Here is a 26,786-nt window from a genome sequence, read left to right as displayed (position 1 = left end):
GAAATATACCAAAAGGGCACCCCTCTTGAACTTTACATATTCTAATCCTAAAAATGATTTAAACAAAATTAATCATTTCACTTAAATGGTTAGAAGAATCAATTCAGTAAAATGAATCGAAATGCCCTTCACTGGTGCCAAACAAACAGGGCTTTTAAAAGCTTTCTATTTTGATTGATTGGAAGTGTGGTAGCAGTGCTCATGCTGTAGGTGAAAATGTGGACTTTCCCTTTTATTGGGCATTTCACTCATATACAAAGTTACCTTGATGCAGTGTTTCCAGATCGGCAGTTTTCCTGCCCAATTGGGCTATTTGTGATCAGCGTATGTGGAAACAAATGGGCTTTTGTGGGCTGTGGTTTTTTAGACAGCTTTAAAAACAAAAACGGTATTTTGGGCTATTTTTCAACTCCCTCTTCTGTATTATTGCCATGTTACCTCTGCTCTTGGTACTTCAATGTTCAAAAATCTCCGAGGGAGACTCCTGCTGATCAAGGGTATAATTACCCATTCTTTCACTATCAAATCTCCAAGCTCCAAAGGTTTTGATGGTATGTACTTAATCCATCTAACACAATTCTTGAGCTGATCTTGGGCTATACACTTTTAAGGACCTGACAACCATGCCCTGATGGTAGATTCAGCCATAGGCAACTCTCTGTTTTGAGGCCCCCAGGGTGTTTACCCAAGTCACACTCACGGTAGAGCCGACCATGTGTTGGAGGATTTTAACTGATCTCCAGAAAGGTTGGAAGATAGCTGTGGGAATAAGGTAGTCTCATCACCTCTGCCCACTGCTCTCATCATGAAAAGCAACAAGAAAATGTGGACAACAATTAGGTTCACTGCCAGCCACAGCCTGAAGTAAAAAAAAAAAAAGTCAGGTGTACCGACATTTAGGATTTTAACTAGAATCCACTATATTCATTAATGAATGTCAACGTTTGTGCTGATGAGTAAACCAAAACACTGCTTAGAAAATGACCTTGGAAATTGCTGAATTAGTTTACCTCAAATCTACGCTTCTGCAACCTGTTGCCATTAGTAAGGCTTCACTCTGATATACCGGCAGACAGATGGAAGTTTTTTTTATTCTCTGTGTTCTGCCTACTCAATTAAATGAAACATTTGGAGCGAGTAGACGAGCTCCACCTCCTTCGTTCTCTTTTCCTCGAGAGACCGCCATACCCCACTCCTTCGCCACCTCTTCCAACTTACGTTTATCAACCCCCCGAAAGCGTAAAAGGCATGCGCTCAGCATCTTACACCTGCGGCCGGATGTTGCCAAAAAAGGAACTAATTCTCCGTCAACACCCTATGCACTGAACCCGCTTTTAAACTACCTCTGCCTTGCCTACATTTCTTCATTAAAGCGGTAGGCTTCCTAACAACAGGTTCCACAGACAAGCAGCCACTGCGTCCAATGACCGAACAATCTGAAAGGAGGGCACGTCTCGTTCTCTTTTGAAAGGCAGAGTGCAGCAATCCCGCCTCTGCTACATGAAATCAGGCTGACTCTAACTCCAATCACTGCTGAATGTAATAGCGGGTTTCAAGAGACTGAGCTTTGAGGGACAGCGAAATAGCCAATAGCTGACTGAGTATTCCAGTCGCTGAAGGCAGACGTTTATTTTGTCCAATCGCTAGTCAAACTGAGATTAACGCCTCAAGAACTGGTAAGCAGTGGAACGCGACATACCTCACTTCTTTGAAAACAGCAATCCCGCCTCCCCTCAGGCTGCACCGCTGGCCAATGAGCTGCTCGAGGGGTTGGGCTTTGTGTGCACTATAGCGGTGAGCGTCTGCTGAAACCTTAGAGGCAACCGCGTAGAGAAGTGGAAAAACGCGCATTGGTAGCGATAACCGGGGAAACGCTGTGTACAGGTAACCTAAGCTGGCTGTGGAGTTTATTAGAGTGGACTCATCAGGTGTGCCGATGGGGAATGCAATGCCCGTTCCATCAGTTGCTAGCCTTAACTGTTTTTTTATGAGTGGAAAACGGAAAATGAATGCGGGGCTGTTGAAGGATGATTGACGTGAAGCCATCAGTGAGACTGTTCATCAGAGATAACGCTATAATCGCAGCTGCACATGTCATATCGCGACATGGTAAAAGAATGCAAGTGGAACACCCAAGTAGAACAATGCAAAAAAATGTCGATGACCCTTACGTTTTGGCAGCCGTCATAGCGCGATATGATAGGAGAGTGAGGCGATGTGCTAGTCAGACAGGGCACGCGTCAAATATTCTGTACATCAGACATGTCAGTAGTCAGATCGTGACATCGCAGGAGACAAGTGAACAGCGGCTAAGTCAAACGGAGTGCTTTATGCTGTGAAATATTCAGCGGGCAAGGTAGAATGAGTGCCACACGGTGTCCCATTTTTTCAGAATAGATGGAATTTGACACCTGTGTACATTTCCAGGCACATGCTAAATTGAACTGTTTGGGTAAACCGCGATTGAGAAATTCGCACCGGCAACTATATTTTTTCACCGCATGTTACTTTACCCGCATTTAGCCTCTTCTCATCGCCTGTGGGGGGCGTTGCAGTATTTTTTTAGTTTTTAGTTAGTTTTTTTTTTTGCAAAGAGAAGCAGCTGCAAGTACCAAAAGGACATGTTTTTCTTACTATTCATCTTGAAGTTTTCTGTTCGTTTCTAGATCAAGCTACCTGTGCAAGATGTCAGTGGCTGAGATCATCACTTGGTGAGGACAATACTCTTTTATTTATATGTAAAATGCAGTGTTGGCTGTCAGTTTTGTATGGGCTCCTTATGTAACTCAGTAGAAGAGGTGTATTGGCAAGTCAGTGAGTTCTTGATAGTATACATCTGTCCCGACAAAGCTTTAAAGGTTTATATGTATGGGCTAAATACCAAATCAGCAGAAGCCCAAGTGCAGTAAAGTAAGCCCTTCATAGAGCACCTGCGGCTGAGCCATTACACTTGATATACCAAACCCTTATTTATGAAAAGGAACATTTTTTAGAGTGCATCTGAATGGCAACCAGGTGCTTTTTTAAAATGGCAAAGAGATTAATCTGATTTGAGGGGGCACAGTGGTGTAGTTGTTACTACTGCATCACAGCTTTTGAGGAGTGAGATAGAGTCTAAGCCTGGGTAGTGTCTGTGTGTAGTTGGCATACTCCTGGTTTCTTCCAAGAATTGTATCTGGGTCCACCATGGTCCAGATGAGTGCGTGCGGGTATGTGAACATGCCTTGTGATGGACTTATCCCAATTCAGGACTGATTCCTAGGTTATGTGTGATGGTAATGTTTTAGTTCCAGTTTTCCACTTGCCTAAAATTGGAATAAGCTGGCTCAGTAAGTGGATGGATCTGAATTCACTCTGTAACAGCCTTAGTTTTCTGTCAGCAGAACAGGCAAAAGTTCATGACAGGGGCACTGTACTTCTATTTAGTATGGCTAAAATTGTGTTGGAGGATGTGCGGGTACACAGTCAAGACTTGATATTGTTTCAGGGGTGTGTGGGGGTTTATTTGGGAAGAGAATATCCTCTGCGTCAGATATGCCAGCAGACCCAGTCGGAGCCTTGGGGGTTGCTATGGTAACAATACCTAGCGTATATTCCATAGAAAAGAGAAAACCTTTCTTTACACAGTGCCTTATTCTCCAATGGGGGCGTTTCTGCTGTTGGGGAATTGCTCTCAAATTGAAAAGCAGCATGGTGGAGTAATTTTGGAGACTGGAGAATACAAAGTTTGTCTGTGTTCCAGGGGTCCAGAAGGTGACACTCATCTTAAAACTGCTTCTGAGAAGAGCACTGCCAGACTCTTTCATTGAGGTGAGTTATACAAGAGCTGAGTGGGTGGGTGGTGGGAGTTATCAGGTATGTCACCTCCCAGATCCTCATACCTATCTGTTGTCTTGCTTTCAGTTCCCAGCAAGCCTTTGCCCTGGTCCAGATCCAACATGTCATTCTTTCGGGACAACTTCTGGGTGAGCAGAAAGTAAAAGAGTTTTTTTTAGTTCAATTCATGTATGTAAGGCAATGTGCAATAAGAGATCTGTCCGTAGGGAATTATTATAAGGGTATTAAGAGTGGCATTGCCTGAGCTCTAATGACTAAATCTTGCTCAGGGTTTCTTCGTACCTTTTTACCTGTTGCTGCTAGCAGAGACTGAGGCTTCATGCAGCTCAATTCAGACAATGGAAGAATGGATGGTTTGGAGTAAATATCACTATTAGTGTTTATTATGGGAGCTTGGAGAGTGATGCCCCTCTGCATGTTTATTATAGTGGTATTAAGGGAGACATCACTTCAGTGGTCTATTAATGAGTGTTAGATTGTGAGGAACATCACTTTTGGTGTTTATTGTGGAGTCTTTAAGTAGAGCATCACTGCATGTATGTATTATGGACAGTATAAGAGGGACATTGCTGCAGGTGATACGTTTGGACCTTATAAGAGGGACATTGCTGCATGTATCTATTTTGACTTTTTGAAAGAGACATCACTCCAGGTGCTTATCATGGACTGTCTGAGAATAACACTGCAGGTACTTATTAGCGATGAACAGAGAAAGATATCCCTGCATGTGTTAATGTTGGTCCTATTAGGTGGGATATAGCTGCATGTGTTTATTTAGACTATAAGAGAGGACAAAATAATTATCATGGATAGTTTAGAGAGATATCACTGTTGTGACTTTATTATTAGAGATTTGAAAAGAATACCATGGCTGGTGTTTAAAATAGATAGTTTTGGATGGAAACACCACTGATGTTTATTATGGGAAATTTGGATATTTGTAAATAATTACAAAGGTAATTATTTTGGGAACATCACTGAAGAATTTAATAGGAAATTTGGAGAGACTTCACTACAGCTGCATAATATGTGCAATCTGAGGGGATATCCTTGCTGTTACTACTGGGCTTGCTTCTCAGCTTTAGCAAAATACGTCTGATTCCTTGTCTGGACACTGTCTGTGTGAAGTTTATATATAGTCTTTTTATTCATACAGGTTTTCTCTGGGTATTGTGAAAGTAAGCAAGGACAATGTAGGGAGTCTTGGCATCCAAGAGGATACCCTATTCAATTCAGATGTCTGAAATATAAAATAAGTCAAACAAATGTTTGAAACAAAAAATTGTCATTTTGCCGTGATCTTAAAGAAAATAAGGAAGGCTTATCGGAGGACCAGAGCTTTGTGTCCCTCTGAGGATGGTCCGATAATGAACACCAACTCCATGTGGTGACTTTGTTTAAATGCCAACTGGACTGGAAGGGGTGGTGTTTTGGGGCCAAAAGAAGTGATCTCACTTTTCGCTCTACCTCCATCCTAGGGAAACAGACGGAACAAAAGTTAGTGGCAATGCCGCACACTCAAATCCTTCGCTGTAAAGAACAGCAAAAGCCATAAACAGCTCCCTAAGCTTGTGTTTCTAAGAGTATTCTAGTTTGTCCCACATTCCACAGACATGGACCTTCGATTGAGTGGCATTTATAAAGTGACCCTGTGTATGTATGTGTGAGTGTGAGCCCAAGCATGCCCTGAGATAGACTGGTGCCCCATTCAAATTTGGTTCATGTCTTGCTCCAGATGCTACACCAACAGGATATTACATTTGGATTAAGCAGAGTGGATTTTATCATTGATTGGTGTGCTTTTTATGGGGCTTTATGAGGGACATTATGATATTTGTTCATGATAAGGTTTTCACTATAAAAGTAACTTGCCTACCAATGGATAGCATTGTGGTTAGTATTCCTGGGTTCAGTTTGAGGGTCACTCACTACTTCTATACTCTTTGCTCAGTTTCTGTGTGTGGTTATTCATATTTTCACATTTCTTTATTCTTCCAATTTCCTCTTTCATCCCAAAGAAGTGCATTTTTCATTAATTTGCTTCTCAAAACTAAATAAGAGAAATGAGCATGGGTTTTTGCTTAAGTCCCAACAGTGGTGGCATTCCAGTCACGTTTGCTTCCTATGAAGTAGTAATGTAAAACATAGGTTTGTAAAATTGTTGGATAAATCACTGCATAGATTTGTTATGACTGTTTTGAGTACTTTGAGACAGACGTTAAACTAAATATTTAGAGTGACATCACTCTGGGTGTTTATCATAATACATTTGAGAATAACATCACTGCAGTGTGCTTGGAAATTACATCAATGTTAGTGTCTCTGCAGGGGTTTATAATGGGTGTACAGAGAATGTCATCACTGTACAGTATATTTTCATGATGTGTGCATTAGGAATGACATCACTGACCTGAGAGCATTTCTACATTCCAGAAGTGCCTTAATTGAAGCTGGTGCTTGTATTAATAGCAGTGGGATGAGTACTCGAGACAAATCCCAGACGCTTTTGGAGTTAGCTGGCTGTAGGTTTGTTTTCCAGGTTATTGGTGTTTTGTACAGGAGTTTCAGCTAAACTTCATATTTTGGTTACTTTTCCTATTTTCCTAGGCTTAGCTTTATACTTCTACTAGGAGTGATATGCTCATTCATCACTGTGTCCCTGGGGCCCGGGTGCACTTCAGCGCTCAAATCAGAAGCACCTGGCTCTGCTATTTTTGGAATGTCCTGATTTTGTTTCTGAAGGAGGGGTAAAGACTCAATCAGGAATAGCTGTGGGAATGAGGTTTTCCTTCTCAGGACCATCCTTCAACCAAACCCAAAGGAATTTACGCCCTGACTTTCTGTGCTTTAATACCAACTGTTCACATCTAGAAGCATGAAATACTTAATTCAATCATGGATTAAAAATTCTTTTTATATTGATATTTTTATAATATGCTAGTGTTAAAAAAGATCTCAGATATTGGTTGTACATGCAAGTAAGAATTTCACCATACGCTGTCCAGGTGACAATAGCCCTACCATCGTACAGCTACTACTACACCCAGAGAATGGTGACTCTTACCTCAAGAGAAATGCATCTAACAAACAGACCTGAGATCCAGTAATCAGGGAAAGTGAAATCACCATTTCTGTTTGCCTTAACTCTTCACCTGTCAGTTGTCTCATTGAGGTTTTTGGTCCTCTCAGATGTTTAACTATTAACTGGTCCGAAACACTCTCCTCAACAAATGCACAGAAACACGCACACACCCTCCCCAGTACTCTTTCAGCTGCCAAAAAGGCAAAGAACTGAAATAACAAATGTAACTGCTTGTGGAGCAGTGGAAATGAAACAGGCTCACGTCAACTTTGTGATGGGAGGGTGGGGGAGGGGTGTGCTAGCTGCATTTTGTTATTTTATAGGCCCTGATGGAGACATAATACTAATTACTCTCCCACCAAGGGCCAATGGTCTAGGGGGTGACTGAAACTGTCAGGAACAATTTTGCGGAAAAGGTAGGGAATCCAGCAAACTCTGTGTTGGAAGGGATGGCTTGTGCAGATAGAAATCAGGTGTATATTCAGCAGGTGCCGGAATACTAGCTGGTTGCCATGGTAACAGGATTGTCACAATAGGGTGGGGTGCAGCACTCCACTTGTGACATTTTAGTAACATTACTCTGTATAATGCCCTCCTACGTTTCCGTTATTTTTTTGCTTGTCTGACAAGTCTTGGCCATTCGGAGAATTAAGTGTCTTTATTCAAATTGTAAACAATAATTTACCTGCAGTATTTATTAGAAAGTTTAGTTATAATGCAAGACATGTTTGTTTTCACGGTCAGCATATTGGAGGCGTTGGGTACTACACCCCAGGATGCAGCATGACTCAGAGCTCACCTCATCATGTCTTGTGGGCACGCGTGCACGTGTGTGTATGTGTGTGTGTGTGTGTGTGTATGTGAGTCACAATCTGAAGCTACAGAAGTCTGCAGAACGCCCACTTAGCAGCTGTACACAACTTGCTTCGAAGAGCTTTGGGGAACCTCTGCCCCACTTTTTTCGCCACATTAGAAAGCCTTGTGCTGATGAAGATGAAAGCCACCCCCTCCCCCACATCTCTATCAGGATCTATTGTATAGGATGAACTTTGTCCTTTATTTTCTTTGTTGTACTGCTTCTTATGGACCCCCCTCTTCCTAATGTGGGGAGTACATTATTCCCACCCTATCCTAACTCATATATCCCATGAACGACAGCCATCCTGAAGAGCAGAATTAATTGTCAGCCGCCTAGAATACAGCTTGGCACTGTGAAAATGAGCATCAGGCTGGCAGATAGTAGTTGGGAGGGGTGAGTATGAGATGCTGCTTGAGTGGAAAGCACACTTCAGTTTTGTGTCTTCATGTGACCTGAATCTGCCGAGCAATTGGGATCCAAGATTGAGGAACAGAATCTCCAATTCCCCCCACCCCCTCCAGGCAATGCTTTTAAATTTGCATGAGAGGCCTCCAGTTACAGCTTGGGTTTCACAAGAGTTGACATAAAGGAGGAAGGGAAGGATGGCGGGGCTGGATGAGGGAGGGGAGGTGAGGGTGTCAGTGGCACAAAGGGGTTTTTTTAGCATCCAGCTGCACCCACGCTCAGACCAAACAGCCTTCACTTCCTCCTGCTTCCGCCTTACAGAATAAAGAGAGATCTGATGGCAGCGCCTCTGTAAGGACTGCTCTGAGTATGAGATGCTGCTGTGAGATGGGGATGGGGTGACGGGGATGTAGGGTGAGTGCCAGAGCCCCATTGGCATGCCAGAGCACCACAAAATATATTGGACTAGGTAATATGATGCATCAAGTCGCTCTTTGACAACAGTGCACTCTTCTTGGGGTGAACAAGTGAATGAGCAGGAAGGCCTGGATGTCTGGCTGGGAATCATGTATGATGTGCTGTCTTGGTTATTGTGTGGCTTTTCAAGGGTCTTTACTCAACCTTATGAGTCATGCATTCATGCATCTCGGGAAGGGCCTCCATTTGTATATGACAGGGATGTAGAGAACATGTAGTGCTTTAGATAGTATGATTTAGTGAACATATGGTTCATGTCAATATTAGTGTGGATTCATGTGACATGTATGATACCTGTAGATAGTGTATTTTATGCTATGTGTCGTTTTAGGGGTGGTGGTTCTTCCCTCAAGGTGGTTAGACATCATATGATTCAGCAGAGACTTGCTTTTGAATGGATGAAGATCCTTAGTGTCAGCCGATAGATAGATAGATAGATAGATAGATAGATAGATAGATAGATAGATAGATAGATAGATAGATAGATAGATAGATAGATAGATAGATAGATAGATAGATAGATACTTTATTAATCCCAAGGGGAAATTCACATACTCCAGCAGCAGCATACTGATACAAAAAACAATATTAAATTAAAGCTTGATAATAATGCAGGTAAAAACAGACAATAACTTTGTATAATGTTAATGTTTACCCCACCCCCCCCCCCCCCCTGGGTGGAATTGAAGAGTCACATAGTTTGGGGGAGGAACGATCTTCTCAGTCTGTCACTGAAGCTGCTCCTCTGTCTGGAGATGATACTGTTTAGTGGATGCAGTGGATTCTCCATAATTGATAGAAGCCTGCTTAGCGCCCGTCGCTCTGCCACAGATGTCAAACTGTCCAGCTCCATGCCAACAATAGAGCCTGCCTTCCTCACCAGTTTGTCCAGGCGTGATATGGTGGGATATCCATACTACAATTAGCATGAAACCAGTTGTCTGATTTTTTTTTGTACACACTCCATTCAGCTTAGGAGGAAGAGGAGAGGAGTTGTAGCCCATAACATCAATCATTCATATCACTATAAGTATTCAGCTAGAGCAACGGTTCAGTGGCCTATTCTAAAACTGCATAATAGTTTAGATGCTTTCAGTGCTGACATTTGCTTTCCTGTTGGAAGTGGTTTGCTTTGAATTCTACCAGCATGTGATTTCAGTCTGTGAGCTGATTCTACTTGTTTCATAAACTTCATAAACACTGGTAATTCAGATGAGATGCACATCGTTGACACCTTTGCCCTACCCATTTCAATATCTTTTGTGGCTTCCCCCAACATGATGACATCCCCGTTCCCCTCTGTTAAATATCTCAAGGAGAAGAGAGTAACTTTTACTTTAATTGTGTAGGGCAATGTTTTGATATTGGTAAAACAGAGGTACAAATGATAAAGGGTCATGGAAAGTTTAAACCATTCAGAGTTACAAACAAAGCAGGTGAATACTCATTCTTTGTTCAACTTAAAAAAAGGGAATGAACAGGCAATCCTCTAGGGCAGCTAACAGATTGGACTTTATTATATGTAGTTAGGGTAGCATCGGGCGTAAGGCAGGTACCAACTCTGGTCAGGATGCCATTTTGTCACAGGGCAACACTCATGTTTATAGGATAATGAACAAGTGAACCAAAAAAAAAAAAACACTCACAAACTACCGTATGTCCAGATGTGGGATTCTGTACTGGGTCTATAAGGCAGTAACAATAATGGGCCACTCTGCCTCCACTGTTTTGTTTAAATGTCATCAGTTAAAAAAAATGAAGACTTGCCTAACTCCATCAGAACTCATGTCTTGTTTAGCCGTTTTCTTTCCTACTTAGGGGGGAGAGGCAAAACAAAATCTTCTTTTATTAGTCTGCAACAGAGGGATATTAAGCAGATCTCTAGTATACAGCCTGACAGGTTTGTCACTTCTAGATAATTCACCCATAACAATACTTTATTACTTCCTACATTTTCTGTTGTAAGCTACAGAAAATGAAATTTCATTGCAAAAAATTGAAATGGCCGATGAGAAAGAATTGTGCTGACATTTAATTTACAAGATCAATTGCAGCCACAGAATATATCAAGAGGTGTTTATAAATTGTGCCAGGTGAATTTTGATGTTCATTAGATTTCTGCAGGGAATGGTGGCTAATGGCTTAAGCTGATTAAATTAAATCTTGAACTTTTAAAAATGGTTTGGAAAATCTACATTATATCTATGAGCTCATATGTCAAAACAGGTATACGTTCACTTCAAGCAGTATATCTAACTTAATTCTAAAGCTTGACTGCCACAGCATCTCTGCCTCAACTCACATCACAAAATCCACCTAATATGTAACTTTAAGATGGATTACTACACTATCCTTTATGGCTGTATGAATGAAACACCTCCTGGGTTTGAATCTTAAATACTAGCTGACGCCCGCCGTAGCATACGGCGGTGTAAGAATAGGAACGGAAAACGGTAAGAAAGGAATTCAGAAATCAAAAAGAAATAAATACTTCTTGAAAGACACAGTTGTGAATAGGTGTTTTGGTGGAGACGACAGATAATGAGTTGAAAGATCTAACCCTAGAAAAAGCCACGTACAACTGACCGTGGCTGAAGACTGATATCAGGTCTGTGCTCTCGTCTTTGGGTATCCGACAGTGCATGTAGAATTTCCGGCCAAGCAGGATTACATTTGAAAGTGATAAATAAATCAGGCTTTCCGAATTTACGTACTATGGCCATGGCATCCTGATAGTTTTGTTGCATGTATCTTGGACTTCCTGGAAATGCGGATGGTAATATGATAATTTTGCTGTTGTTATTTTCAGCGTTTGCTTGCAGTGCGTCTGATAGTCCTTTGTATTGTTCCACGCGTAGATCGTGTTGATGTAATCTGAGATAGTTGAGACGCGCGCCCTCTGTTTTAACATACGCATCTACGACGTACTGTTGGAATAGTTTGCCGCTGGAGTGCAAAATACTAAATGTATTTCTCATTGCTAATCTGTACACATAAAATTGACATTGAGTAAGCCTTATTCACTTGGCGGTTCTTTTATCGGGAACATGTTGTAAATCTTTGTGCCAGCCTATGTCTCTGTAAGGGAATAAAAGTGGGTAAAGCATAGGATTACAATTCATATTGAGCGTGGAAATCTGTCTACAGGAGTTGTCTATAGGATAGATGCAAATGTCCCTTTCGGCAGGCGGTTCGCCATCTTCTTCGATGAAAAACACAGCAACATCAGTGTGACATGTCGCGGCATTGTATCGTTGTAAATCCTGCCTAGGGTTTTCCTTGAAAACCATTCACACAGATGCTGTTGGATTGGACTGAGTGATTTCATGCATGTGTTTGTATGATTTAGCAAAGGGGTTGATGGTTCTGGGCATGGAATCTAGCTGGAGAAGTAAATTTTCGCTGCATGCAGAGTTTGCTTTATTTTGTAAGCGTACTTCAGTAGCTTGTGGCGTGTCAAAAACATACAACTGTCCATATCCTGGAGAGGTAGAAGTGTTAGCGTATAGTGGAGAGATTTGGTGATAAATTTTCCCGTGTGTTTTAAAACAGTATGGTCTGTGGCCAGGAGGTTGAGTTATCTGTGCACCCATGGAAGCATGGAAGCAAACGCTAGAGAAGAGTTGTATTCTCAAATGTGTTCACGATAATTTTTAGCTTCTGATGTTTGCTTTGTAAGAAGCTGTTGTAAAGACACAGGTGGCTCCCGCAAAGGTGGTAAAGCTACTTTACCGGTAGAGAGAGTGCATTGCCTTTGTCAACCGTTTGTATCAAGAAATAACCCACTGATAGGAACAGGCAGTTACTGGATCCCGGAATAGAGATGACGTTGTACGAAAACCCGTCGACAGAGAAGAAAAATTACTGTTGTTAATTTTATAACAAAGGCTTAGGAAACAACCGTCGCAGTATAACGAAAATAGCAAGGTGTATGAGAGGCCGCAGGCAGCATGGGGAAGGGTTTGGAAGAGGACGAATAGGAATCGAGAAATGCCGTGTCGGCTGCGTGTGGGCGGGACCAGTTTTGAAGTGGAAGCAGGACGAACCAGAAGAGAAATATATATAAGAGATGGTCATTGTCAATTTACAGTTTGCACGTTCTAGCCGTGTTTATCTGCTTTCCTCTGGGTACTCTGGTTTTCCACTCCTACATTCTAAAAGGCATGCATTTTATATTAATTTGTAACCCTAAATTGGTCTTTGAGGTTGACTGTGGGTGTGCATATGTGCTCCATAACTGACTGGCGGCCTATCAAGTATTGTTTCCTGTTTTGCGTCCACTGCTTCTGGTGAAGTATCTGACTTCCCCGCAACCTGAATTGTACTAAATGAACCTGAGAAAGTATCTACAGCATGGCCAGAATGCTGCTATAGCCGTATTTACTAGGGTCTGCAACCACCTCCACATCACCCTGGTCCTACAAAACCTATTTTAACTCACTGGAAAGCAAAATACTCCATTTTGGAAAGATAGCTCTTCATACCCTTGATCTTCCATATTCCTTTTGGATTCCACAGTTGTAGGTCTGCCTTATTCTGTCTCCTTTACCACCACCATCTCCTCCTCCTGTTATCCTCAGATGTGTGAGCAAGATGTGGGGTGACAAAGCAATTGGTATAGTAGTTCTGCTGTTTTACTCTACTTTCTATTTGCTTGTCCCAGTGAAGGCTGCAGTGCCAATATACATAGGATTAGGAAAGAAAAGTTACCCAATCTCCATGGACAGTGTCCAGGCACATTTGAAGGATTCCCAGGTACTACCAGGGTAGCCAACAGGCATATATCCCTGCGGTGTGTTAAAGGTTTTTCCCTGTGTCTTTTTCTAATGAACTATGCTTGGATCCACACTTACAGAAGGTACCCAAGGTGGCATCCTCACCTGGCCCATCTTGATTTGCAGAAGCAGTGATACTAATCATAGTTTCTTGTCTATTGTTGAGTTCTTCATCCCGTCATGAAGAGTGACATCTGTAAGAGTACTAAATAATAAGAAATTCATAGAGCTGCAGTCTATAGATCCCTATACTGGGGGTCACCAAGTCTCACCCTTAACATTCTGACCATTTATATAAAACAGTAGATAGTATCTGACATAGCCTTGATGGAATGATCACTTAAGGCAGACTCGAGATAATTGCTGCACTGTGCACCATATGCAGTCCACAAGATACCACAGGGTACATGGTCACAAGCCTTTTCCAAGTTTGCCTAGCAGTCAGAAATGTGATTGTCAAACTCTGTATCTTAATGTACCTTGACTTTTCTTCTATATTCCCACCATATCTATTGCGCACATGTAACTAAAGCCATAAACACTACACTCTGGTGATAATCTATGCATACAGTACAAGTTTCTCTCCCTCCATTTGTTGATGGTTGTTAAGAGTGATTAATCAAACTGTCATCCCCTCCCCTTCTAAATCTGTGGATGAATTTGTGTTCCAGAAGTTGGATGTATGTTACTCACTATAGCAAATAAAGATGCTGCCAATGTCTTAAATCATTGTATTTTACTACTGGCAGGAAAACAAATACAACAAACTAAATGCGATGTGTTATGTGGTGTCATTTCCTGCTAGCAAGCAATGGTGACAATTTCCACATTTTATTATTGATGTTCTGAATGTAACTAAAACAGCATTGTAAAATAGATAAAAGGTCCTGGGTTCAAATTCCACACCTGGTCATTCTGAATCTGGAATTTGCACATTGTACCTGTATCTGTGTGGGTTATCCTCCTACATCTCCAAAGATGTGTGTTAGCTTAATTAGTTGGCCACAGTATGTAAGTGCGGGCGTATGTGACTGTCCACAGTGTTCCTTTCCTTACACTAAGTGCTGCAAGGATGTGCTTGATGACTCTGAATTGGATTAATTGTGTTTAGTTAGACAAATGCAACAATAAATGCACAGTATGGACTGTGGCTTTAAATTTGCATCATAAACCATAGCCACTCTGGTTGTGCAACAGTTGCATGGCCAGTAAATATTAAAGAATTTATAGCTGCATAGTAACATTTGCTTTTAGAAACAATTCAAACATTTAATGGCACTGTAGGTAATGATGTTACCAGATAGCACCAGGTTTCAGTATTCAATTCCTGATGTGCTCATGGTCTGTCTGCAATTTGCAACTTTGTGCAATGCCCATGTGGGTTTTCTATTACATTCTGAAAAAATCCATGTTAGGTTTATTGCCGACTCTGTTTCAATGAGATAGAATTTATGGCTGAGTGCACCCTCAAGTATCCCTGTATTGGAATAAATGAGCTGGAAAAAAATTAATTAAGCTATTATCATCGTGTATTTGGCTAACAGCCTTATCCAGAATTAGATAATAGTAGTGGTTAGTGCTGATGCCACACATACCCAATGTTCTGAATTTGAAAACCAGCTTCTTCACTGTTTGGGAGGAATAATATGTTAAACCCATGTCTGTGAGTGTTTTGCTGTGTTTTTACTTTTCTATCCCAAAGATACATGTCCTTTGTTAATTGGCGATGCTAAACTATATCCATGTGGGTGTGAGTGTGAATGTATGTATGAGTGGGCTCTGTAATGGACTGGCTTCACATCAGGAGCATTTTCCAGCTTTGTACCTAATGCAGATTGAATAAACGATGGGCCACCACTGCCCTGAATCAGATAAAATGTGTTTCAGAATATTATGTTGCAGTATTTTTTACAGAAAGAGTGCAAGCAGGTTAAGTGATTTGCCCAAGGTCACACAGTGAGCCGGGCTGTGCACTTAACCCAGTGCCACTAAGCTGCACTGCCTGCCTATATAAATCAAATATAAGCCTTTATTAAAAAATGCAATCACCGAGGTTAGGTTTTGCCAGCTGGTAGAATTTTGGGGAGCTGGATTCATTCATCTTTTACCATTTGAGAGGTTTTTGAGTAGGTGGAATGAAGTCATCCTCAGAATAACTCTGCAGGTCAGTGTGTGGGGGGTGCAGTGCTGAATCTGTGAAGTATTCATTCATGGATTTGTAATAAGTGAACCGTTCATTGTTCGGTGTCCATCCAACTGAGCGCTTTTATTTCTTTGTAGACAGCCCACACAGCACTTTAGTGTTAGTGCGTCATTTTCTTCTTGCCAGTTAGGCTCCTTCATACTGTGTGATCTGACAGCAGGAGTGATGGAAGAGCAAACCTTGGCCTCCATTAGCTCATTAGCACAAAGGTTCATCTATACTTCTACTATTTTCCTTAATTTTGTATTAGAGACCCGAGGAGCCTCACAGTCTCAGTGGGCAGAAGTCAAGAACCTTTCCAGAGGATGGTACCCATCCATTATAGGGCATACTTATTCACATTCAGCAAATTTAGTACTGCTGCCTCACATCTTTCGAGACCTGGGTTTAAATTCTGTGCCTGGTCACTCCCTGTGTGACGTTTGCATGTTCTTCCTGAGTCTGTGTTGGTTTTCTTCCAAGTACTCCATGGGGAAGTCTTTATTTATTGTTTCACTATTTTTCTAATTGCAATAATTGATTGATACTGCTTTTCATTATGTTATTATTTTATTATTTCGAGCTAATATATTGTTTAGGGTTTGGTATTAGCATTTAACTGTTGCTGAAGGTGGTTTAGATAGCCAGACTGGTAGCATTTCTAACCTTTTTAAGAGGTGCAGATTGCTGGTTTTAAAGGGGCAGAGCTGTCATTTTTTTGTTTCTGCACCTTCCGCCTGGCGGAAGTAAAATCATCATAGGGGGAGGGAGAGCACAGGACAGCTTTTGTGGTTTGATAGCAGGGAATCTTCAGCTAGCGAAGTGTGAGAGAAGGCAGACTATGCACCTGCCAAGCTAACTTTGCAGCAGACGTTTTTATTTTAAAAGAAGCTGTGGTGAATGTACACGGTGATAGATAAGTAAAAGGTATAGCAAGAATTGAATCAATCAATAAAATCAATCAATCAATCTGATTAGCTGGAGTTTCACCTTGTGCACCATCCTTTCAAATTCAATTAATCTATTTATCAATCAATCAATCAACCAGATTATCTGGGGCTACACCTTGTCTCCCATTCTGTCCAAATTTGGTATAAATATGCATCCTGCTTCTGACAATTGACTGCAATTAATAACCCTTCCACTTATTTCAATGCAGCTTTGTGAGGAGTTGTGGCCTACATGGTTATCATCAGATAAAATGTAGGACCAGACCTTGGGTCAGATTTATAAAACTTGCGTATGCACAAAAAGAAGTCTGAAATGTGTACATGCAACTTTCCATACAAAAATCAGGATTTATAAAAGAAAACTTAATAGGAGAACTTGCATATGTTTATGGCAACTCTGACCCATTTCAGAGAAAGTGGGAAGTGATGACACCGCTGATCAAGCAGGGACATGCAGGCAGACCAGCTAAATGACAACTCACACATGTGACAACTATGTTAAATAGCAAAAGTGAGGAATGTGATGTACAGACTCTCTTTTTAGTTCCCCAATTCTGTGTATTTCCATTGAGTAACGTTTTTGGTTTTTCATCAGTTTATATCATTTACCTGTTGTCACTTGTCAGGGGACTGGCTGACATGTCAGTAATATCTTAGCTAAGCTTTAACCCCATCATGTCTGCTGTGTTTAAAGCTAATAACTGACTTACAAGGTGCTACATTCAGTCACCTTATGGTGTGGATGTGCATACGTAAAACATAACATATTTTTGCCAACATAAAGAGGTCATCTGCAGCAGTGTCAAGTTTTCCTAACGTAGTCGAGCCAATCGACTTAGCAAGAATGAGCTACTTTTGTTATCTACAAGCAGTGATATTCCATTAACGCACAAATTATTTGTTATACCAAGACAAGACTGATGCACATTGTGGCTTAGTGGCCTGGGTTAGCCCATGATTGATTTATTTTGACATAAGGAAGCTTTGGCAGACGACTTTCTGATGGTGATGTTTTTGATGGCTGGCTTGTTGGTAAGGTAACTGGCTAAACCCTCAATTTTTCATATGTTTTGTGCTATTCATTTTAACAGCAATCATGTCATTGCATGCATTGCATTGCCTCAGTGAAATTAAAACCTGGATGGAGCATAACTCTTTAAAATGAAATTGTAACAAAACTGAACTCCTACAAATTGTCACTAAAGCGTAACTTAAGAAAATTAGCTCCTTTTCAATCATTCTTGACGATTATCTCATCAGACCTTTCTTCTAATGCAAGGAATCTAGGTATCATTTTTGGTTCTTTCCTTTCTTATTCTGCCCACATAAACCACATTAAGTAACTTTCTTACTTCCACCTCCATAACATATCCCGTGTTCGCTCATTCCTCTCCTTTTCTAAGAGAGGACTGAGAGACTTGTCCATGCTTTTATCACATCCCTCATTGATTATTGTAACTCTCTTCTGGCAGGTGCCACTTCTTAAATCACTTATCCAGTTGATTCAAAACTCTGCTGCAAGAGTCCTAACATGAACAGGCAACAGCGAGTACGTAACACCCATCCTGCTTTGCCTTCACTGACTCCCTGTGTCTTACAGGTGTGGCCACCATGGGGTGCCAGAGGGCCCCAAACCCAAGACAGAGTAGAACACCAGATGTTATATGAATAAAATAAAAGGTATTTATTTATAATCAAGCACCTTCTGGTTTCCTGTCCAGGTCGCCCGCCCAGAGCATTTCCGGGTTGTGTGGAAACCAAGGCAGTCCTCCCCCGGGAGCTCCCTCTGGTGGTCCCCAAAGACCCCAACAGGATTGTATTTGTAGGTGTCCTTATCGGGATTAGCTCCGAGAGACACTGCCACCTGCCTTGTGGGGGAATGATCTGCTCCCGGTGAGCCTGTTCACCTGCTCCTTCCATTATGGCTTGCTGGCTGGGAATGAGTCTTTCCTTTATCCTGACTAGGATGCTTGTCCTTCCTCTCTAGCACTTACACAGGATTGAATATAAAATTCTATTGCTAACCTACTAAACTTAATTGGCCTTGCACCGGACCACATCAGTGACCTTCTAAATCAACATGCTCCTGTTCACCTACTATGGTCCTCTGATTCTGGTAATCTCATTGTGCACCACACTAACTTGCACTCTGGGGGTGACAGGGCCTTTAGCTCTACAACTCCCAGAATTGGGAATGACCTCCTGAAATTAATTAGATCAGCTGATTCAATTAATTCTATTAAAAATAACTTAAAACACATCTGTTCAGGAAGGCTTTTACTTTAACCTAACATTCTACCCCTTCTTTCAGTTTACATCTCTGTCCAGATGTTCAGAATAATTTGTGTGTCTGTTATATCACAAATTATATTATTTGTTGAGGCTTTTCTTTTAGTATTGAATTTAGTATTTTACTCTTGTTTATTGTCTTTAATTCTATTTAGTACTTTGTATATCCTATTTTTATCTGTTTTAGTGTTCTATGCAGAAAATATTTATTTCTAATGTTATGTAAACCCTGCTGTTCTTACTGAGACTCTGTGAAGCACCTTGAGCATGGGCAAGATGCTTTTTAAATAAAATGTATTGTTATTATTATCATAGTGGCTACCTGCTTAGACCTTTCCCCACCCCCCAGAAGGCACAGGAGAGGCACTATAATGCCACACATGTTTTTGTGCCCATGTTGTGGCGCACATCAGAGGACTCCTCAAATCTAGGTGTTGGTGTCATGATGCTTCAGCTGGAAAGCTGCTCTGCTCTGCTCTGATGGTCTGCAGCATTATGATTGCATACGTACAAAGTTAAATAGCATTGCCTGTATATGGTTGTTTCAAATGGGTGGGGTTTGAGGCCTATTCACAAAAGTCCATTTTCGAGATAATTGTGATTTATAAATGGTAAATTGCGTACAAATTTGTGTATAACATGGTTTTTATAAATCGGATTGTAAGAATTTCCTTTTATTTGGTGTACGCATATTTTCACACTCAAATCCACACAAAGTTTTATAAATGAGACCCCTGGATAAGATGCCAATACTGATTCACAAACCCACACTCGCTAACTTGGGCATTTTACAGACCCCAGCCTACGTACACAACTTTTGCTGTGGGAGGAAGCTGGATTACCTATATAAAGTCCACAGAAGCACAAGGAGGATATGTTAGTCCCACATAGACATGATTTGAAGATGAGTCGCCTTAATTCTTAACACTTTTTCCCACACCAATAACACTGGTCTACAAAAAAATATTTTTTGCTTGCTACTGGGAACTTCAGAGCAACTCTTTATTAAGTTTTTTACACTGATTTCATATATGAAATCGGAATTAAGCTAGCACGTCAGATTTTTGAAATACACATCATTGACGTTTTGACACTTTTGAATATCAATATAATATATCATCACAATATCTGGAGTTTGGACTATGTCCCATCAAAATTGTTTTGATGTGTTTATTCTGAAAACAAACCAGAAGACAATGCCAGGGACACGTTAAAGCATATTTATGTCAATTTACCTCAATATAAAAGTGAGGTCAGTGTGCCCAAAAATGTTGGAGGCACTCGCTTTTGCGCTTGTACTGCACATCCGTCTCTCTTTGCAAGAACCAACAGTAGTCACTCATCATGCTTGGAGTGAATTTTCCCCGATATCAGGTTTCCATCACCTTTATATCTTGATGAAATCTTTCCCCATGCTCATCTCCTACATCGCTTAGATTTGGTGGAAAAAAAGTCGAGCTGAGAATGTAAAAAATGCGTCTTCAGTGACATTCTGGCTCCCGTAAGCTAATATACTTTCAGCATATTATCCACAAGCTCAGTATAATTCTCTGCTCTCTGTGACTGTCAAGAAAATTCTGGACAACCTGCACGAATGAGGATGCTGATTCAGTGGGCTTCAGTTTCATTTTAAACTCATTGTCAAGCATCACTTCACGTATTTCGGGGCCAACAAAAACACCTTCCTTACTTTTGGCTTCACTTTTCTCGAGACCAAACGTACCTCTTAAATTCTGAAACGCATTGCCTTTACTGTCCAGTCACCCTAGTTGTCCAAGACCTGGAACATCATAACTAAAAAATGGGACGTGCTGGACGAAAACGGTTTTCAGATTTGGAGTTAGCAAGTGAAATTTGTTAAAGTACAGATGAAAGAATCCCAGTAGCAAAATGCTTGTTGACCAGTGTAATCATAATAAGGGGCTGAAGGAAGTGTTTTTTACAGTAGAGAACAGAATGAGTGGATCAGCCAGCAACAAATCCCCGCTGGCTTTGCATGCCAACCATCCAAATGTGCTAGAAAATGAGCTGCATGCTTCCAGCCACACTGCTGTAAAGAATCACTGTCCCTGTCAGTTCAGCAAATGATGAGTAAGCGTGTGGATTAGCAATGGTGATGCTAGACAATTGTGGTCAGGGCTGTGTGTGTGTACAACAGGGAAGGGCAGTCTGTTCGACACCTCTGAGTTCATTTTATTAATAGAAATCAGGCATATAATATTTCATGGTGACACTCCTCTCAAATTGTATTGTAGCAGTCACTCCGAGTGGCTAGAGACCCTTTATTCTGAATTCTGATAAAACAAGATCAGGCAGGTTTAGTGGAAATACTTCAGTAATATATGCTGAAGTGGGTTGCTGTCTGTCCATCCCTCAGAGTTTCACAAAGAGACCTTGCCGTTGTTAGGCAATGTGATGGATGGCGGCCAGCGCCATTACCTGACTGGGATGCCTCTGTAATGGAAGGATGAGGGAGATGGCTTATGAAAGGTGCCATCTCAACCGAGCAGCTATTTGGCAGCCCCAATGGGGTACAACGGCTCCTTGGATTCCTATAGGGCTATATGGGACTTGGTATTTGTCGAATCAGCCCTGTTGGATTCTGGGGGTACTGCCAGGGGGTGCTGCAGGAGCGACAGAACCCTATTTTGTCAGGCTACCACCACACCAGGGAGGGTTTCAGGATCTCGCTAATGAGCTACTTGGATTACTCCCGGGTGCAGCATAAGAGGAGCCACCCGCCTTTAATCCAGGAGCCAGAGTCAGGAGGAAACGGACAAAGCTTGAGTGAGGAGTAGAGGCAGATGGAGAGAAAGAGAGAGAGAACAAAAACAAAGTAATGTGTGGTCGATTGTGCTTAATACTGGGCTGTGTACTGTGCATTTGGTAGGGACCAAAGGGAAAGCGTCTCCAACCTGTAAATAAAGAGTTGTGTTGCACTGCATTTGTGCCTGTGCCTGTTGCGTTGGGTATTTAGGGAGCTGTGTGCCCCCTGGTGGTAACAGCAACTATAAAAATAAATCTAATTGCTGAGTCTTTTGTTATTATCCAGTAATGAATGTAGCCACCGGACTCTGGTCCTTTAGAGAAGCAGCCCAGATAAGAGAAGGACAATGGCTATTGTGTGTTGACCAGTGCAGACAGTGGAGTGACTCCATGTATCTTGGATAAAATATAAAGGAAAAAGGAATGATTCCCAAAATTTAGTACAGTTTATTCCATAGTGCACTTGTCATTTGGGATGGCTCTGTGGTCTCACACCTCAAAAGACCAGGGTCCAGCCCCTTGGACTACAAACACTCTTTATATATTGTCTGTAACTTTTCTCTCACATCCCAAAGATTTACAAGTTGGCCTTACTGGAGATCAAGTTTAAAGTTGTATGAGCTGAGAAGGTATTTGGTTTAAAAGGAATGCAATATATGACTGTAATGTTGATACAAAGTTTATGTACTATATAAGGGTGAAACATTCACCTATTTGAATTTTGGAGATTATAGTGCCAGGGGTTCTTCCCTCCAGGTTTTCTTTATGACTATGCTTTTCTGTTTTTCCTGCTAGATAAAAGCTTATAGAAAAGCACTTCTTGTTTATTGTTGTGAAGTTGGTATATTATAGCTGACAACATATGTTAAGAATATTTATGACTGTAACATTGCGAAACTCACTCATCAAGGCCCAGGTCATGGGGAACTAGAGACTGTCATGCATAACACTAGATACTAAGCAGATACTATCTTTGGAAAGGCTGACAGTCCAATGAGTCCATTGCAAGTGACACAGTTACAAGTTACTATATAAACAGGCAAGGTTTATGTAACACATTTCTTTTTTTTTCAAACAGTATGACAAGGCACCATACAAGTATAAAGGCCTAGTACAATTGCTCAAGCTGAATTTCTACAATCAGAGCATAGAAAGGTTAAGTGAGAGCTTAAAATCACACTGCAAATTGGAGTTTAGAACTGAACCAGCCGCTTAGGTTTCAAAATCCAGTGCCTTAGCCACAGTACCTGTTTTATATATACAAATATGCAGTGGATTCGGTAAGTATTCAGACCCCTTAACTCTCTGCACACTTTATTTGTGTAGTAGATTTAATTTTAAAATGGATTCAGTTGCCATTTTTGTCCATCAATCTACACGTAATAACCCATAATGACAAAGTGTAAACATGTTGTCAGAAAGGTCTGCAAATTTATTAAAATCAAAATCTGAAATCACTCATTTCTGTAAATATTCAGACCCTTTGCTGTGGCACTCCAAATTGTGGTCAGATGCATCCTGTTTGCTTTGATTCTCTTTGAGATGTGTCTAGAACTTGATTGGAATCCACATGTGGCAAATTGAATTGATCGGGCATTGTTTAGAAAGGCACACACCTGTGTATATAAGGCCCAATTATTTCCCCTGCATGTCAAGACAAATATCAAGCTGTGAAATCCAAGGATCTCTCTGTAGACCTCCACAACCAGATTGTGGTGAAGCATAGATCAAGGCAAGGGTACAAAAACATTTAGAAAGCTTTGAGAGTTCCCAGGAGCAGAGTGGCCTCAATACTACATTTGGAACCACCTGGACTCTTCTTAGATTGGCCGTCTGGACAAACAGTAACTGGACAAGAAGTTCTTGATCAGGCAGGTGACCAAGAACCCAATGGTTATTCTAATAGACCTTCAGAGGTCCTCTGCTGTGTGACGATGCAGGTTCTTCTCCATGGCTCCCACTTCCCTTTAAGGAGCCTCTCGAACCCGACACCATCAGTAATGTAACTATATGAGCTGGACAGTGTGGACACCAACGAAGCAAAAGCATGGTGCAAAAAGGTACAAATGCTTTTATTATAATTTAACAAATCCAAAAACACCTGAAGCTGACCTTCTCCATGTCCGGTTGCCTTCCGTCCTCTGACTCTGTACTGCACCACTACCTGGACCGAGACTTGGGTTCCCCCAACGGCCAGGGTGCTCACGCTGGGGTTCCGATCCCAAATCTAGCCAAACACCCTGCTGGGGCTCACTTCTCCCAGCTGCATGTCCTTACAGCGAGCCTGCCCTCGCTCGCTCATGCACACTCCGGCTTTCAGCGTCCTGCCTTTCTCCTTCCTCTAAACCTCTGTTCTCTTTTTCAGATCTTTTTTTTTCTCTCCCTTCCACACTCGCACTCCTCTTATATATAATGGGGACGTGGCACAGGTGTGGCGATTAGCAGCTCCCGGCATCAATTATGGATGCGGACGATTCCTCACCAGCGCACATAAGCGAGGAAATGCCCACAATACGTCGTATCCGAGAACTGCTCCAGCCACACTACCACTCCCCATCTATAAGCCACGAGTACGGTAATTATTTATTTAAAACTGGCCTTTTTTTTCTAAGCCGCGGACCTGCTATACCACATGCTTAGATGGGAGAACTTGTTTGAAGGACAACCATCTCAGCAGCACTCCATCAGTCCGGTGTTGATACTCGTAGTAGAGTTACTAGACAAGCTACTCTTGAATAAAAGGCATACGACAGTTTAAAGAACTCTTAAGGGTGTGATTTAAAGAATCTCTGGTCTGATGAGGCAAAAATTGAACTCTTTGGGTATAACTCCAAGAACTATGTCTTGTGAAGACCAGGCACTGCTCATTTCCTGCCTAATAGTGTCCCTATGGAGAAGTACGGTGGTAGCAGCGTCATGCTATGGAGTGCTTCTAAGTGGCAGGAACAGGGAGACAGGTCAGAATTGAGTGAAGGGTGAATGCAGTCAAATACAGAGAGGTCCTTAAAGAAAACCTGCTCCAGATTGCACACAACCCGAGACTGGGGCAACGGTTTACTTTTCAGCACACCAGTGACTTGAAGCATTAAGCCAATTCAACACTGGAGTGGTCCCATTGAACAGCTGTCAAGAATTCCAAAGATGGCAGTTTACAGATGCTTCCCATGCAGTCTAATGGAGCTTCAGAGGATCTGCCTGGAAAAATGGGATAAACTGCCCAAATCCAGGTTTGGAAAGCTTGTAGAGTCAAAGCTGTAGTTGCTGCCAAGGGGGGTTCTATAAAGTACTGAATTAATTGTTTGAGTACTTACAAAAAAGAAATATTTCAGGTTTTGATTTTTAATAAATTTGTAAACCTTTCTGGAAACATGTCTTTACTTTGGAATTATGGGTTATCGGGTATAGACTGAGGGGCAAAAATATTGAATGTATGCAATTAAATACTTTCTAAATTCACTATAAAGGAATTTGATTCATACAGAGCTGTAGTCATTGCCCACTTTATTAGGTTTCCCTGTTCATTAATGCAAATGGCCTTCTCTTGGTAATGGCCAGTCATGTGGCTGCAACTCAATATGTATACAGCTTGCAGACTTTTCTAAAATATTTAGGTATTGGACATTAATTATTAGACATTTGGTGATAAGATGGTTCCAACATTCTGAAACAGCCGGTCACCTGGAGCCTCATTTGTAAAATTTGCATATGCACAGAAAGAGAATCAAAATGAGCTTATGCAACTTTCTATAAAAGTCAGGATTTATAAAAGTAAACTTGAAAGAAGAAAGTGTGTATATTTATGGTAATTCTGACCTATACACACGTGCATCATTTTGGAGAAACTGGGAAATGACAATCCCCTTGATCAAATAGGGAAATGCAGCCAAACCAGTTAAATGACGACTCACATGCATAATAACTCATATTACTGAGCCATTATTATAATGTGCATTGACCTGACAAACATATTACACCTCGAAAGTGATGAATGTGATATAGAAACTCTCTTTTGTTGCATGTTTGAGAGGGTCAAACTGTGTATTTATGCTGATGAATGTTTTTGGTTATTCGTCAGTTTAAATCGGCTATCTATTGTCACTTCACAGGGTACTGACCAACAGGTCTGGAATGTATCAGTCAAGCTTCACTCCATCCAGCCCACAATGCTGTAAGCCATTAACTGACTGGTGAGGTGCTGCATCTACAGTTTTCATGTGGTGTGGATGTACATACATAAAACATAACATGTTTTTGCCAACATAAAAAGATCATTTGTAGCAGGGTTATGTTCTGCTAATGTAATCATAGCAATTTACTGTACTCATGTTGCAATGAGAACACCTAGTGAAAATGAAGCAGCTTTTGTTAACCATGAGCAGAGATGTTCCATTGACTCACAAGTCATTTGTGATGCCAAGATGAGACTAATAAACATCGTGTCCCCGTGTTCTGGGTTAGCTCATGATTCATTTATTTTGGGGCAAAGGAGCTTTGGCAGATGTCACGTAGTGACAGCAATTGTGTCATTGCATGTGCCAGGTTATAGTAACTGCCTACTCAGATGCTGGCAGTTCACGCCTTTCTTTCACACCCAGAGCGCAGAGCAGAGGTGCTGTAATGCCGCACATGATCTTTTACTCTCAGTTGTGGAGCACAGCCAGATAATACTGAATGCAGGTTGCGGGGTCTTGATGTGTCAGGTGGGTGGCTGCTCAATCAGCCAATGAAGTTCTTCAGCATTGTGACAGCATATGTATGAGATTGATTAGCATGCTCTATATATGGATGTTTCAGGGTGGAGTTTGAGGTGCATTCATGTATGTACATTTACAAGGTGATTATGATTTATAAAGGGTAAATTGCATAAATATATGCATATGCCAAGTTTTGTAAATCCGATTTTTTTGGCATATTCATTTTCCTGTTTTTGTTGGCATGTACATATTTTCACACTTGAATCCACGCAAAGCTTTATAAATGAGGCCCCTAGAATTTTCATGCACTGTAGTCTATGTGGCGCTTATAGAGAATGGCGAGATAAGCAAAAAACATCCAGTGAGCAGCAGTTCTGCTGGTGAAAAGGCCTTGTTAAATGTGGGTGGTCAGAGGAGAATGGCCAGACTCATTCTAGCTAACAGAATGGTAAGAAATACTGATCTATAAA

The 26,786-nt window shown here is 41.3% G+C and overlaps 1 protein-coding gene across 1 annotated transcript in view; it reads left to right on the top strand.

Moving 5' to 3' along the window:
• Window positions 1-1,778: 1,778 nt before the first annotated feature.
• Window positions 1,779-26,786, top strand: part of fcho1 (FCH and mu domain containing endocytic adaptor 1) — a 112,653-nt gene continuing 87,645 nt past the window's right edge. Inside the window, exons 1-4 of the mRNA XM_051934682.1 lie at window positions 1,779-1,884; window positions 2,667-2,711; window positions 3,743-3,810; window positions 3,904-3,965. Of these exons, the coding sequence (XP_051790642.1) occupies window positions 3,939-3,965 (27 nt within the window). The 5' untranslated portion in view covers window positions 1,779-1,884; window positions 2,667-2,711; window positions 3,743-3,810; window positions 3,904-3,938. The remainder of the gene's footprint in view (window positions 1,885-2,666; window positions 2,712-3,742; window positions 3,811-3,903; window positions 3,966-26,786) is intronic.

Source organism: Erpetoichthys calabaricus, chromosome 12 (genome assembly GCF_900747795.2).
Source record: "Erpetoichthys calabaricus chromosome 12, fErpCal1.3, whole genome shotgun sequence".
NCBI classification, from domain to species: Eukaryota; Metazoa; Chordata; class Cladistia; order Polypteriformes; family Polypteridae; genus Erpetoichthys; species Erpetoichthys calabaricus.
This window is presented reverse-complemented; position numbering and strand designations above follow the sequence as displayed.